This window comes from Phascolarctos cinereus, unplaced genomic scaffold (assembly GCF_003287225.1).
Source record: "Phascolarctos cinereus isolate Bilbo 61053 unplaced genomic scaffold, phaCin_HiC Scaffold_4;HRSCAF=312, whole genome shotgun sequence".
NCBI lineage: Eukaryota > Metazoa > Chordata > Mammalia > Diprotodontia > Phascolarctidae > Phascolarctos > Phascolarctos cinereus.
The window spans coordinates 585376600-585391968 of record NW_027555847.1 but is presented as its reverse complement, the minus strand read 5'-3'; the positions used below and the strand labels follow the sequence as shown (position 1 = coordinate 585391968).

General features: G+C 39.8%; 1 protein-coding gene and 1 long non-coding RNA gene across 5 annotated transcripts in view; one reads left to right on the top strand and one right to left on the bottom strand.

Moving 5' to 3' along the window:
- Positions 1-1156, bottom strand: part of CIBAR1 (CBY1 interacting BAR domain containing 1) — a 40661-nt gene extending 39505 nt beyond the window's left edge. For 2 of the 4 annotated variants that reach the window (XM_020972896.2, XM_020972899.2), the window contains exons 1-2: positions 960-1153; positions 342-576 (exon numbers count right to left, since the gene is read on the bottom strand). In XM_020972896.2, coding sequence (XP_020828555.1) covers positions 342-576; positions 960-985 — 261 coding nt within the window. In that variant the 5' untranslated portion in view covers positions 986-1153. Of the gene's footprint in view, positions 1-341; positions 577-959 lie in introns of all 4 variants that reach the window. The other 2 variants (XM_078153661.1, XM_020972898.2) reach the window with 2 other exon arrangements.
- Positions 565-15125, top strand: LOC110198555 (uncharacterized). Its single transcript, XR_013486285.1, has 5 exons — positions 565-653; positions 5572-5734; positions 6788-6880; positions 9303-9427; positions 11927-15125. It is a non-coding gene; the product is annotated as an uncharacterized LOC110198555 (long non-coding RNA).
- The last annotated feature ends 244 nt before the right edge of the window (positions 15126-15369 follow it).

The window sequence follows — 15369 nt, the reverse complement described above, 5'->3', positions numbered from 1 at the left end:
CTTCCTTTATAGAGAACTGAAACTGGACTCCACTTTGCATTTGCCGTTTTTCCTGGTTTCAATTCCAAGGAACAGGATACTTTCTCCTATTATGTTCCCCAAGCTTCCTTAGCACAGAGCCTGGTACTACACAGTACGCGCTTAATAAATGTTTATCGAACCTAATTTATTGTAAAAACCAGGCTCTTTCTACTTCACCCAACTGTCATTATACAATGTTGCTACCCTAAATATTTTTTGTTATCATCAATGTAATAATAGTAATAATAAAGAAGTCCAACCTCTCTCGCCCATTACAGGGCAGGCACAAATCACAGCGAGGTTCTCCGCTGCCTTCCTACCTCCGCTTGCCTGTAGTCCTGAAGTTTGGCAAACTCATCAGCAAAGTTCTTCAGACCGTGCTTCAGGTTGGGCGTCTCGGTGGCGGCGTAGGCGTTGATTTCATTCACCAGGAGGTCGGCTTTGTCCCGCAGCCGGGCCGTCTTGCGCACGTAGGCCGCAAAGATTTGGCACAGCTCCCCGAAGTGCTTCTCCACGTTGGAAACCGCATCCTGCAGCTGTCTGGTCTGGGCGTCCCTGGAGAGGGCGGCGACACGCGTGCACGCACGAGGCCTAGCCGGTGCCCCTCCTTCTGCCCTCACCCCCAAAATAAGGTGACTCTCCTTTCCCTCCCGGCTGGAGCCCTCCCTTAGGCCTCAGGACCCCCCGCAGGGCCTGGAGAAGGCCCGCCGACTAGAGCCTGGCGGGGCCGGGATCTCCGAGTGGGCCTACAAGGACCCTTTCCGGGGAAGGAAGGGAGGGAGGGAGGAAGACAAGAGGGGAAGCAAGGAAGGAGAGAGAGAGAAGCGGAGGGAAGAGAGGAGGGATCTACCGGGCCTCCCCTCCACGACCTCCCTCCCACCCCCAGCCCGTTCCCCAGCCCAGGCAGGGTCTCCCTCGGCTCCCGGGGGGATTGTTACCGGCTTTCCAGGCTCCGCCTCAGCATGTCGCCTCACGAGCTGCCCGGGACCTCGGGATGGAGCCCTTAACGGGCCCTGCGGTGGAACCGCCGCGGCAAGCGCCGGGACGGGAGCCCGCGTGCCCGCCGGCGCGGAAGGGAAGGAGGGAGAGAGGGCGGGAGCGAGCCCGACCCCCTTCCAGCGCGCGCGCGCGCCCTCGAGGAGCAGGCCCCTCCGCCCGCTCTGTTTCTATGGAGACCGATCCAAACTGCTTGGGAGGAGGGGGAAGGGGGAAAGCAGGGGAGGCCGGGTAAGGAGATCCTGCAGGATGGGGCTCCTCCTGGGCTCCTCTGACTAAGTGAGCCCGGGAGTGGTGGAGGCGAGAGCACTAGGGAAGGAGAGGAAGAGGATGATGGCTGAAAGGAGCTAGGAGAGACGTGAAAGGTTATCCTAGGTTTAACCTCTCTAGTGACAAATGGGAAAATGAGGAGGCCCGATTAAGTTGGTTTGCCAAGTTTACCCCAGGAGTTAAGTGGAAGGCAGGCGCACCCTGGTCAATGTGAAATTGTACACAGGACGTGCTTTAAAGGTGAATCTGCGTCATTAACATTTTCTCCATTACAAGCCCTGGTGTGTGGGGTTGGCTAGAGATAGGGATCCCACCCAGCCCCTATAAGAGGTACCCTTAGGGGATGGTCTTCAGAAGTTGTGGTGGTTCTGCAACCCCCCCCCCCCCCCCCCCCCCCCCCCCCCCGCCACACACACACCATGCAATCCCAGGTTGCCGACTCTCCAAGCTCAGCTTTTCCAGACAAGTTTCAAGACTTTCCAGCCTTGTAGTAACTGTCAAAACTTACACTTTATTGACAGAGTCTTAGAGCAGAGGTGTCAAACTCAGGCATTTGCAAAGGCCCAGAACTAGATTAAAATGCGTTTGGGAAGTGTGGTAAAATAAAGATGCCATACAACATAATGTTAATTTGTGATTTTCTAAGTCAATGTAAGCCCTGTAGGGATCTCTTTCTATTTAAGTAACACTACTCTCTTAGAGAACTGTTGTTACCTCCTGGTAACTATATTGGTAACTATATAACTCCTGGGACTATATTGAAATAAGATTAGTGCAGGTTTTATACCTGAACATACTTTGAATGTCTGAAAACTTTTTTTTTTTCTGTAGCATAGATGGATTTACTTTGTGAAGGGTCTAATATCTTGTGTCTCCAGTTGGACACTAAAATGTATGGAACACCATCTTCAAGTCTTGTTTGGGGGCACATAAATGATTATATTACTGCTTGATTAGTACTCACTGCTTCCGAGAGTTTATTAAATATGACAAAAAAACAGAGAGAGGGATTTCTTTCTTTATTATTCCTAAGTGCAGTGACTTTAAATCTAGATCTCAACTTGTTTCTCCAGTTTTATAAACTTAAAACCACATAAAACAATTTATACAGTGACTATTTAGTAATAGAATCAGGGTTTCTGTACTGAGGTGTGGGTCTCATGCTTATGAGATGGGTTAGCAGGCAGATAGAAGGGCACTGGAAAAGGATGGGTAGTTACGCATTGACTCCTTTTGTTTTGATTCAAGTTATACCACAGCACACTAAGGTCTAGCAAGTTTACATTGTTTTATAGTTAGGAGAACAAAATGAACCAGAGCTTCTTATGAATGAACAAAACTATCCCAAGCCACTTTTAAATACACAGCTCTTGATTTAAGTTGGTAAGGATGAACATTAGAGTTGGTAAAAAAGTTTTGGTACTCAGTGTTTCACTTAGGGATTCATCATTCATTTTAGCCTGGTCTTTCTACACATCTGTCATTCCTGTTGGAGGGCTGGGGCCTAGTCTATAACCTGACTGTTATTTGGATTCATACTGTTGAGGTCAGATTTGGGAGAACAGTTCAGGTATGAAAGAATTCACTTAGATGACTTTCTCTTAGCCAATGGGAACTTTATTACATGAAAGCTACACACATACCCTTTTATTGTAGCCATGGGGCTGAGTGAAAAAAAGGTACTGATATTTGGAGAACAGGCTTATATAGAAAGAAAGCTTGTAGATGTTCAGGATGATGATGTAGTTTTAGGGTTTTATAGTGGTTGAAGATTAAGAAAGAATTTTATGACACAGGATGAGGGAGATGGTTGCTTATAAGGAGGAATTTTATGATACAGGATGAGGAAGATGGCTGACAGAATAGGAAAGACAGAAGGACGTGGGATAAGGAAGGAAAAAAAGCAATTCTTTTGGTCTTAGAAGATAAGGAGAAGTTTTGTGGTATTTCAAGATAAGGGGAAAAAAACTTTAGGATGCCCTCAAGTTACAGGATCTCCAAAATACTGGAAAAGCAACCTTTAATATTCTTTTTAACCCTTAGGGCGCCACTTGTATCCACATCAATACTACAAAGTACAGGAAGGGGAAAATGTGACTAAATAACATTTTGGGATAAAAATACCTGGAGATTTTAATGGACTGAAAGCCCAGTATTAATTATGGCAACAATTTTTTTTACTCCAAAGCTAATATAGGGAACTCCTGGTAAAGAAACTTTCTCCACTAATGCCAGTAGACAGATTATCATCTTAGAGAGTTCTACAGCTTTGAGATGATTTGAGAGCATTATGAGGTTAAGTGACTTGCAACAATGACCGAGTTAAATAGTGAGAATGTGTCACAGTTGGTGTTCTCTTCAGCAAGACTGACAACTCCTGGCTTAGGATGGTCAGAAGTCTCTCCCTTTTGAAAACCACGATAAAATAATTATAGCAACAACAACAACAACATTTGTATATAGTACTATGAGACAATACATTTCAAGAAGCTTACATTCTAATAGTGGAAATGGAACACATATAAGGGAGTACTGTCCAGGAAAGAAACTTTTAATCAAGGTAATAACAGGGATTATGAATGAAGCTATGAAAATGGTGTCATATTGTTGTGCCCTTTTCCAGTAATAATGGTGATATTTTTATTCCCAGGTCAACAGCAAGAAGTAGAGAAAGTTTAAGTGAAGGGGGGGTGAGGAACGGATTCCACTTGTAGCTCCAGGGCAGATGGCAAGATACCTATCCTGAGTAGGCCTTAAAGTAACTTGCTTTTACTTTTCACTCACTCACCAAACAGAGCACTTCTGCCCTAGGAGGAATCCCAAAGCTGAGTGGATTGGAGGTGAAGAGGTGGGGAAATGGAGGGCTTTCAAGCAGGTGCCAAAGGGCCTAAATCTCTAGACTTTCTGTTTGGTAGGGAGAAGGGGGCAGCAACAGGGTAGACCATCATTATGTAATAAACCTGCCACTGGTGTGGATTTCTAGATCCTATTAGTATATAATCAATCAGTCAATCAATAATTAAGTAACTACTATGTGCCAGGCACTGTGCTAAGCACTGGATATGGTATAATACTATGTCCTGTTGAGACTTAGCAAAACTGAGGTCACACTGGGAAGAAGTCCACACACTGAAATATAACAGGGAAACCATTTTCATGTGTAAGGAATATTAGGAATGGGCTGATACTTGAATAACTCAAATGAATATGAATAGGCCGGTGAGATAATGAACTTGTACTTCAGTACCTTTGTTCACAGATGCTCATTTGAATAAAACCTAAATAGGAATCTGGGAAGTATAACTGGCTGGTCACCCTAAGTAAGAAAAGAACAACTACCTTACTAAGGCAGTCTACTTTGCATAAGGAAGATTTATCAAACAGGGGAGTCTAGACTACTCTCATTTCCTGCCTGAAGAAGAGCTTCAGTTCTGGGCAGATAGATGGTGCAGTGGATAGAGCAATAGACTTGGGATTAAGAAGACCTGCATTCAAATCTAGCCTTAGACACTTACTAGCCATTCCAATGTGGGCAAATCACTTAGCCTCTGTTTACTGTGTTTGTACATAGCAATCACTTAATAAATGCATTTTGATTGTTTCATTGAATGGGCTTGCATTTACTACAGATCCAAGAAGAATGTGCTTTTATTATTCTTTATTTCACTTGGCACCACTCTGGACACTTCTTGGTCTATAGACTTCCTCAAAGAATACTCTAGTACAATTGCTACTGTAGAACAGGGATCACATATTAATAAACACTTAGGGCTGCCTGACTACTATTCCAAACCCATATTCATAGGGGCAGGTTGGGTCCCCCAAGGGTAATTACTTTACTCCTCAGGATTCTAGGGTAATCCTTGAGGGGTTAGTGTTCTTTTCTATTATTATAACTCCCGAGCCCCTACCACTATGCTAGCCCAATAATAATTAATTGATGTCAATTAGCCTGCCAGACTTAATTAGCTTTTAGAAATGTTTTATAACAACTATTCTTACTAATAAGGTGGTATAGTAAGAACAGTTGGTACAAAAATTTTCCCCCAAAAGTTTGGGAGATACTTTCCCACAAATACGTATAGAGTATAGAGTGAATGGGCTCAAACTTAGAGCTCATGATGTGGCAAAGGTGATCATCATAGCATTTGGAAGTCCTTTTGCTAGAATTCCTTTTCTTCCCTTCATGGAACCCTTACAATGTTTTCATTAGGTCTGATGTAGTTTTCTGCTGGACTCTTTGTAGATTCGGTATTCCTTATTTGTCTTTGCCTCTTGATGCAGACATTGCTACCAGATGTACAGAGGATACTGCTAGGATGCTGATGAGAAACCAAATTCAGCTGACCCTTCAAAGAAGGGCTAAAAGGGTTGAAGTATGCACTAACGGAGAAAATACTCAAGCATCAGTTCACAGATACTTTTAAGAAGTATTGAAATACTTTAGGTAAGCATTTCTTTCCAACTACATATTTCTAAATGTAATTTCTACTTTCTCATTTAGACCATTAGGAACTAAGGTTTTCGAGTCAAAATACAGTGTTAGCAAATCTATTCCATCTTCCACTGATTTATTATTCTTTTAGTTATGCCAATAACTCTTGAGATGATCTAATTTAATTGAGTCTCATGCCATTCTTCCTGTTTACTCTTTCATTCTACTGGTTTTATTGCTGTTTTTCAAGGCAAACTTCTTTCAGTCTCCTCTGAATGTTTTGCAAATGAATTTCTATTTATCAGGGCAGTTAGGTGCAGTGGATAGGATGCCAGGCATGAAGTTAGGAAGACTCATCTTCCTGGGTTCAAATATGGCCTCGGACACTTACTAGCTGTGTGACCCTGGGCAAGTCACTTAAGCATTTTTACATCAGCTTCCTCATCTGTAAAATGAGCTAGAGAAGGATATGGCAAACTACTCTAGTATCTTTGCCAAAAAAAAATCCCAAATGGGGTCACAAAGAGTTGGACAAGACTGAACAGCAATCGTATTTGCAGAATTCATTAGGGTTTGTAAAGTCATCGAAAAGACTTTGAGTATGACTTCAGGGATGGTTTATTATTTGTCTGTTGTGATAGGACCAGCCTAGTGGCTAAATTCATAGAAACTTAGAAGCAGAATATTGGTCACTAAAATATTCGTTTTCTTCATTTACAGCAACTTAGGACAGTATAAGTTTGTGATCTCAGCTGGTTGAGGGAAAGCCCATACTGATGAAACACAGATCCTTGAAATATTAAAGTATATTTTAAAAAAATTATATTACTTTATAGTCATATCCTATATATTGCTAAGAAGACCTCAACCTATGAATGTTTCTGTCAGTTATCTACAGTTAAAGGAAAAAAAGATCATGAACATATCAGAATGATTTGTGCTGAGGATAAAAATACATGCATATGAAAGAAAGGGTGAACTTTAAAAGGTTTGCCTATGTCTTGTTTTGCATTCATTCAAAACCAGTGCAAATTGACAATACTTACAGAGTATGCATCTCTTTAGCCAACAGGTTTGATTGGTTGTCTTGACAATATTGGATCCTTGGGCTCCCTCTGGTGGTAAAATTAAGTACTCGAACTTCTCCCAACCACACAGGTAGGTAAGTGAATCTGGTCCTGCTGTGTTAGGGTCCTAGGGAAAATGACCAATTTTCAAGTGGAAAGATATGTAATTTTCTTTGTCCTTGGCATGACTTTCAATATTCCTTATTTGTGATTTTTTAAAAAATTGATAGAGCTACTTCATAATTTTGGCTTTGGATCACAGGACCAGTCACTTTATATTAATACTCTATAAATGTCCTATAAATATTAAGCATTTGAAAGTTTTAATTTTTACTGTTATATTTAGAGGACAATTATTTGTCCTGTATTACTGTTTCTCTATACCTATGAGAGAAGATTTGGCTCTGATACAGATATCAGATTCAACTTTTAGTTTTTTCAGCAATAATTACAGCTTAAAATTATTATTATTAGTAATACTATAGGTAATGATAGAGAGCTAGCCTTAAAACCAAAAAGAATTGCATTCAGGTCTCACCTGTGACACATACTGTCCGTGTTCCTTAATTTCTAAGTGCTCTAGGCAACTCTATAAGACAATGAGTTGCACAGAAGGTGCCAGCTTGTATTAGTCGAGGGAAATTCTTCACCTGGGAATTCTTTATATCAATGTAATCACAGTTCCAGGTCCTACTCCTATTCCAATATTATTAGATGGGACGCGAGCTTACCAAAAATGTGACATCAGAGTAATGTATTCTAACTTTTTTTCTTATATTCTTTATTATAATTGAAAACCACTAAATTAGCAACAGTACAATCAGGGCATGCCAGGTTGGAGTTGAGGAGAAAGAGTAACTACAGCCACTCATAAAAATTCATTTGTTGCAGGCTGGAGATGGGAGAGATAGAAGGCTGGGAGGCTGATTAGAAACCTCTTGCAAGTCTGAGTGAGTGGTAGTGTGGGTCTGAAACAGGGTGGTAGCTATATACATGGGGAGAAGGGGATAGATATAAGAGCTGATATACAGGTAGAGTCCACAGAATTTGCCAAATGATTAAATATTGGAGTGAGGGAGAAGGAAGGTCATACGATGACTTTGAGGTTTTAAACCTAGATAACTAGAAAGGTGATGATGTCTTCAACAGCAAGAGGGAAGTTTAGAGAACTTCTCATTTTAACAATAAAATGTTTTGTATATACTGAAGTTTGGGGTGCCAGAGGGTGTTTCCACTTGGAGATGTCCAATAGGCATTTGGGCAGGTGGGACTAGAATTCAGGAAAGAGATTGGTGCTGGATATAAAAACTGAGAGCCATCTGGGCAAAAGCAGTAAGTGAACTCAAAGACAGAGAGTAAAGCAGGAAAAAAATTAGATATGGAATCAGAAGTAATATGGTAATAATACTATTAAATATGCTATATATGTAAATATATGTATGTAATTTATATAAATATAATGCTATCAAATTCTAGCAGTCATACAACCTAGTTAAGTCACTTAACCTCTCTAGACCTCAGTTTCTTCCCGTAGAAAGTAAAGGACTTGTAGTAGATGACCTCCTGGGTCTCTAACAGCTTTAAATTTAAGTCAGTTTTTCTGGCTTGGATAATGAGCCCAGTCACTTTGTGGTAACACTCTATAAATACCCCATTTTGAGACTTTGATTATTACAGTTATATAGAGAGGGGCTTGGTTTGCCCTATTGCTGACCAGTCAAATATTGTATAATAAGAAGCCATTTTCTACTTCCATCTTATATTTTGAAATTTTTCTTTGCTTTTTATAACATTTTACTGGAAAATTAAAAGTGTTCTCATTCTTTTCTAGTTGACATTTTTATTTGCCTTTTGAATGGAGATATAATTATAATTAAAACTTTTGGGTTAAATAATTTTATTGAACAGTGGCCATAGACTGAAGTGTCCTTGATAATTGTTGGTATGTACAAAGTACAACCTTCTATACTTCTTGACCGCCACGATCATTTGAAAACTGGAAATAGCATTCTAAAAAAAAAAAGAATGTAGTTTATTTTTCTATCCAAAATAAGAGCTTTTTAATATTTATTAGGAAGTGATAGGCCTGGAGGAATTTTTCCATTTACTGAAAATTCTGTAACTCATTATAAATTAATAAATATAAATATGTTGAGATCTAGAAATTGCTAAATTTGATTTCTGTCCTGTTCTGTTGTATCCTGTCCTATTCAGATAGGAATGAAAAGTGAGACAAAAATTAGAAATTATAATAAAAAACTAAACCTTCAAATTGTGAAATCTTCAAAGACTTCTAAAACAAAAATAGAAACCATTGGAGAACTCTTCTGTTTTCTCCAAACAGCTTTGTAGTTGAACTGTGAGCAATTTGTCTGTATAAAGAATATGTCTTCCTATTGCTTTTTAGTTCACAAATTATAAAGATTTTTATATACATGCACACACATATGTATATGTATAGGTATTCATAATTTACATTTTACAAATGAATGAAAATGTTTCTTTGTACTAAGGTTTTTTACAAATGTTAAACAACTCTGGGTGGATAGGTGGTGCATTGGATAGAGCACTGGCACTGGAGTCAGGAGGACCTGAGTTCAAATGCAACCTCAGATACTTATTAGCTGTGTGACTCTGGGTAAGTCACTTAACCCCGATTGCTTCCCTCAATCTTAAACAACTGGTAACAATAAAACTATACATTTTCAAAAAGTAGATGTTTGTCTATATTTCTAATGCAAACTTGACTGTTGCATAATGAAAATTTCTCACCTAGAGAGGTAACATGAGTTGTCTAGTTATAAAATGAATTTTGATTCAAAGAAAAACCATTTTTACATAATGTGAAATTATACAATACATAATACAGTGAGTAGTTCTTCCTGGCTCAATTGTCCCATCTTCTTCAACACAGTAGTGTAGTCATAAGAGACTGGTTTGTCATCCCAAATGCAAGTCCATAAGGAGAGTGAGGAATTTCTGCTTTACCCCAAAGTGCAAGTGCATCAATCTATAAAATGCGTTTTACTCTGAGATGGCTGAATATTTTTATGATAGTTTTCCCAGATTAATCTTTCAGTTACTGAGCTCAATGAGGGTCATTTCCAGGTGTGTGATGAATAAGAACGCTTTAGATGGCGTTCCACATCCTTACACGCGTGGGTTGGAAGGACACCACCTCATGTTCACATGCTTCTTAGACTTTTTTTGTGTGTACTTGACCCGTGATTTTATTTATAGAGAATTCTATTCCTCTCCAGTTTATTTACATTCTTAGAGAATACTGAGGGGAACTGAAAGGTGAAATTATTTGCCCAGGGTCCTATAGCCAAGTGTATGTCACAGGCAGGGCAAGATCAGGGCTTCCTGTCTCAGGATTGCTCTCTATCTACTTCATCATGCTGTGTAGGCTTTAAGGCCTACTCTTAGCTTTGGATAGTAGCATGCTTTTCCCACAAAGGGCCCTGACTTTGGGCTCATATGGGCCCAGTTTCATTCTTGAGGAGGGAGCCTCACCCCTAAAAGAGAGGAGTTAGGCTTTTCTCAGATTCTCAGTACCACCTTACTCTGGAGTTCTAAGGGAAAACTTAGGTATAGTTTATGCTTATGGTATCGCCCAAAGGAATTAACAGGGTTCATTTTAGGGAATGCATTTAATAACAAAGTAGATAATAACAAAAGCTATTTATTTCCTGTATTGCAAAAGAAAGGCTGAAAGCACAAAAGATTCATATGCTTGCATTAACAAATAGCTTCTCTGTGAATGGGCCCACAGCTCGGGGTTAACAATACTCTCATCTATATTATAGATAATATAAATACTAACAGAAAAGAAATAATAAATAATAAAATAAAATAATAAACAAGATAAATTACATTTACCCTGTGATCACAAAGCAGTTCTAACATCCAATATCTTTTTAGCATACTACAGCTTGTCACTTCAAAACTGATCAACTTGTCTTTTAAATGACGCAGAGTAACTGATTCAGTAACTGTAGCTCTTACGATTCCGAGCAGTGCAGATAAACTCAGCACGAAACTCCATATAAAACTCTTGTAGGGCTACTGGTCAAATATTTGGTGTTCACCTTTGCTGTGCACCGTCTGACTCCGGATATCTAGGCAAGCCAGCATTTGACTTTGGCCCATTAGTTGAAGAACTTTCATGGTGGTGATGCTGCTCCTCTGAGAAGTACTGACCTTGCAGGAGTCGCCTCTCAGTAGCAATTAGCACCTGACTCAGAACTTTTAAACTCTTAATATCTTAATTTACCACCAAGGCTATGATTACGGTTCATTCAGATGTTCTCAGGGAAGGAAACATGAAAGCAGCAGAGGCGGCTGTGGACTTTTGAGTCCTGTCTCAGGCTTCCCTAGGTAAGCATGTGCTCTACATATGTGTAGTCACCATATATGTTACTAGGGAAAAACATCCTCTAACTCCTCCTCTCCCTACCCACTTTGCAAGTTCAAGGGAAAGCTTGAAGAGTTCTATATGACATGCTTAAAGAAAAGAGCTTTTTGTTTCTCTTGAGGTCATCTTTTAGCTTATTGAGTGGGCAGCGCTTCCTGGCTCAATTGCCCAACTTCTTCAACATAGTAGCATAGTCATAGGGACCAATAAGAGACTGGTTTGTCTTCCCGAACGCAAGTCCATAAGGATGGTAAGGAAATTCTGTTTTACCCCAAAAGTGCAAGTCCATCATGTTCAGTTAAGAAAAAAATAGGGTATAGAAATAGTGTACAAAGGTTTTCTTTTCTTCCATGTCCTGGAAGATATGTCTTAGAGACCAAAGAGAAAAATTAGGAAGATAATTTCTTTTTTCCCCATTGAAGTAATTGAGCTTAGGTAAAATATAGTTAACATTTATCTACTTTTACCTTATTTTGGAGAGGGATGGGAAAGATGGGTGCATCGATGCATAGCTAATTGAATAGATAACTTCTGACAATCATGAAAATGAGGGACAGGTAAACCACGCACAAAGGAAATCCATAGCAAACCTCTGATGTTCTCATTTGTATCGAACGCTTCTCCCATAAAGCCTTTTATTAGAATTGCTAATAAGTAGCTATGTGAAATGATTTAAAGCTCATTTTCCTTTTACCTCTGCCCATTTTCTGCCTCTGACAGGACCACCACCAAGGAATGAAATAATCGAAATATGACATACTGAGAAAATTTAATTAATCAACAAGAATTTATTAAAAGTGCCTACTACATGGGGCAGCTTTGTGGTACAGTGGATAGAGCACCATCCTTGAAGTCAAGAGGACTGGAGTTCAAATCTGGCCTCAGACCAGACACTTAACACTTACTAGCTGTGTGACCCTGGGCAAGTCACTTAACCCCAATCGCCTAAAATTTAAAGGAAAAAAAAAAGAATCAAAGTGCCTACTATGTGCCAGGCATTAGGAATCCAGACAAAAAATGGAACACTCTTCTATCAAGAACCTTACATCCTATTGCAAGAAACTATGTGTAATTATAAGTAAATATACAAAATAAGTTGGAGAGTGAGACTAGCAACTGAGGGAATTACAGAGAATTCAAAATGTTTCTTTTAGTTTTGAGTTGTTCCTGCTCTGGAAGCTTCCAAAGGACTGTCTCAGTTTGGTTCTGCAGTGAAATTGGCCCTTCTCTAGGGCAATAACTGAGCTTGTGTGACCTGGAGCTGATTTGTGTTTTCTTGAAGGTTATTCACGTCACCTTTATCTTAAGAACATACCAGAAGTGCTTTGGGGGATTCTCAGAACAAATCATCTAAGTAGGACAGATTTGGTGTGTTGCTCTTTTCTGGGACCTTTTCCTCTCTTTTCAGCACCCTGCCCACAAGGTGCTAGGTATTTCCACCCTACCCTCGTCTCTCAGTAGAGGAAGGTGAATACTTATTTTACACTAAATTGTCAAGGACAGCATGATACAATGGAAAAACATTGGGGAAAAAATAGGAAAAAAATCCCAACTCTGACATTTACTGGCTGTGTGACCTTGGCCAAGCCTACGTCTTGGCCAAGTCTGCCTCTTTGAACCTGTGTTTTCTCATATGCAAAATGAGAGAGTTGAACCAGAGGACCTCTATGACCCTTCATAGCTGTTTATTCTAAGCCTTATCTCCCCTAGAAATACATTTGAAAAAGAAGACCCCCCCACCAACACAGAAGAATAAATTACTACTGATAAGATTTGCTGGAAATTTTTTGATAAAAGTAAAGTATTAAATATAATCTTGACTCACTTAAAGATAATTTTATTTCTCAGATAGCAGAGGAAACAATGAAGGAAATTTCCACCTTAGACTTAATCTTAGCCAACAAGGAAGATGGTAAAGTGGAACTGATGAAAGCCTTAGTCACTATCTCATCTTAAAGCTCATAATAGCCAAGGGAAAAAAAAGGGGATTATCTTTAGATAAAGACCCTTTCTTGAGGAAAAACAGATTTCAGAAAGCTCAGAGAAAAGGTGGATACTCTTACTCTGGCCAGCAACTTTAAAAAGGAAAATTGCTCTAAGAGGGATGACAAGGTCTAAAAGTTTTTGTTAGCTGGTATTTATATAACACTTACTATATGTAAAGCATTGTGCTAAACATTTTACAATTATTATCTCATTTTAGCCTCATAACAACCCTGGAAGGTATGTATCATTTTACAGATGAGGAAACTGAGACAAACAGAGGTTAAATGACTTGATGAAGGTCACATAGTAAGAGTCTGAGACTGAATTGGAACTTGGAAAGCTATAAATATGAAGGAATTTAATGGAATGAAATAAGCACTTATTAAACACCTACTATATGCCAGGAACTGTGCAAAGCATTTTGAAAATATTATATAGGGTGAGCAACAGCTAAAGAAACTAACATGGCTACATATAGAACTCTCCAATGGACTTGAATTTTTAAAAGGACATTTGCAAAAGATAAAAGGAGGGATAGGAAAACAAAGTTGATTATGAAAGCTTGGCATAAACTGTTAACGTAAGTGTCATAAGCCTAGGTTCAAAAATCAATTTCACAAATATAGGATTGAAGTGGTATGGTTTGACAGTAGTTTGAAAAAGATCTTGGAGTTTCAGTGGACTGCAAGCTTAACAGAAGTTAGTAGTATGTTGTGGCATCCAACAAAGCATATGTGACCTTGGGTGGGATTAAGAGATACAAAAATAAAGAAGTGATCCTTTGGAGAGCTCAGGGGCAGAGCCAAGATGACAGAGTGAATGCTTGCTTGGGCTTTCCCCCAAACCCCTTCAAATGCCTATAAAAAAATGGATGTGAACAAATTCTAAAGCAGCAGAACCCACAAAAAGACAGAGTGAAACAAATTTCTAGCCCAAGACAGCCTGGATTGTTGATCAGAAAGGTATATCGTGCTGGGCGGATAGAGGAGTGCAGTTTGGCATGGGCTCACAGGCCGCAGTGAACCTGAAGCAGGCCTCAGAAGACTGAATCACAGGCAGCTGTGGCGGTTTCCAGACTTCTCAATCCACAAACAACAAAGACAACTTAGAAGGTCAGTGGGAAAAGTCTGTTTCTGTGGTGAGAGAGAAGCTAGGTCTTAGCCCCAGTTCCTGAGCATGGCCTTCAGGTGGCAGGGATCTCCTGAGCTTCTGGCCCACAGACTGAGGGGGAATCGAGTGGCTGATCACAGGGGGATTGCAGGGATCTCTTTGCCAGTGCTGAGGCAGGAATCTCTTGCTTTGCCCATTATTGGATCTGGGTCACAATTCTGAGGGGCGGTCCTGGGGTGAGAAGGAGTGCTGGAGTGGTGGAGCTTGTAGTGGTAGTAGGGAGAAAATCCTCCTGACAGTTACAAGACAGAAAAGAGGGGTTGTGGTCACTCATAGACCAGAGCACAGGCCAGGAAAGGAGTAAACACCTCACTCCTTGATCATACCACCTTGGAAGAAATGAAAATTTACAGGTCCCTAGAAGTATCTCTGAAAACAGCTGCACAAAACCCCTGAAGCTTGGGACAGTACATTCTTCACATTGGAAACAGCCCTCTATCTTAATAAAGAGTTTATACTCAAGTAATTGGTTGGGATCCTAAGCAAACCTGGCAAGAAGGGTCAGGCCATAGAATCTTTTTTTGGTAACAAAGAAGATCAAAACATACAACCAGAAGAAGACAACAAAGTCAAAGCTCCCACATCCAAAACCTCCAAGAAAAATATGAATCAGTCCCAGGCCTTGGAAGAGCTCAAAAGGGATTTTGAGAAGCAAGTAAGAGAAGTAGAGGAAAAACTGGGATGAGAAATGAGAGTGATGCAAGAAAATCATGAAAAACAAGTCAACAGCTTGCTAAAGGACACCCAAAAAAATACTGAAGAAAATAACCTTAAAAAATAGCCTAACCCAAATGGCAAAAGAGGTCCAAAAAGCCATGAGGAGAAGAATGCCCTAAAAAAAAATTGGCCAAATGGAAAAGGAAGTCCAAAAGCTTACTGAAGAAAATACTTCCTTAAAAATTAGAATAGAGCAATTGGAAGCTAGTGACTTTGTGAGAAATCAAGACATTGTAAAACAATCCAAAAGACTGAAAAATTAGAAAACAATGTGAAATATCTCATTGGAA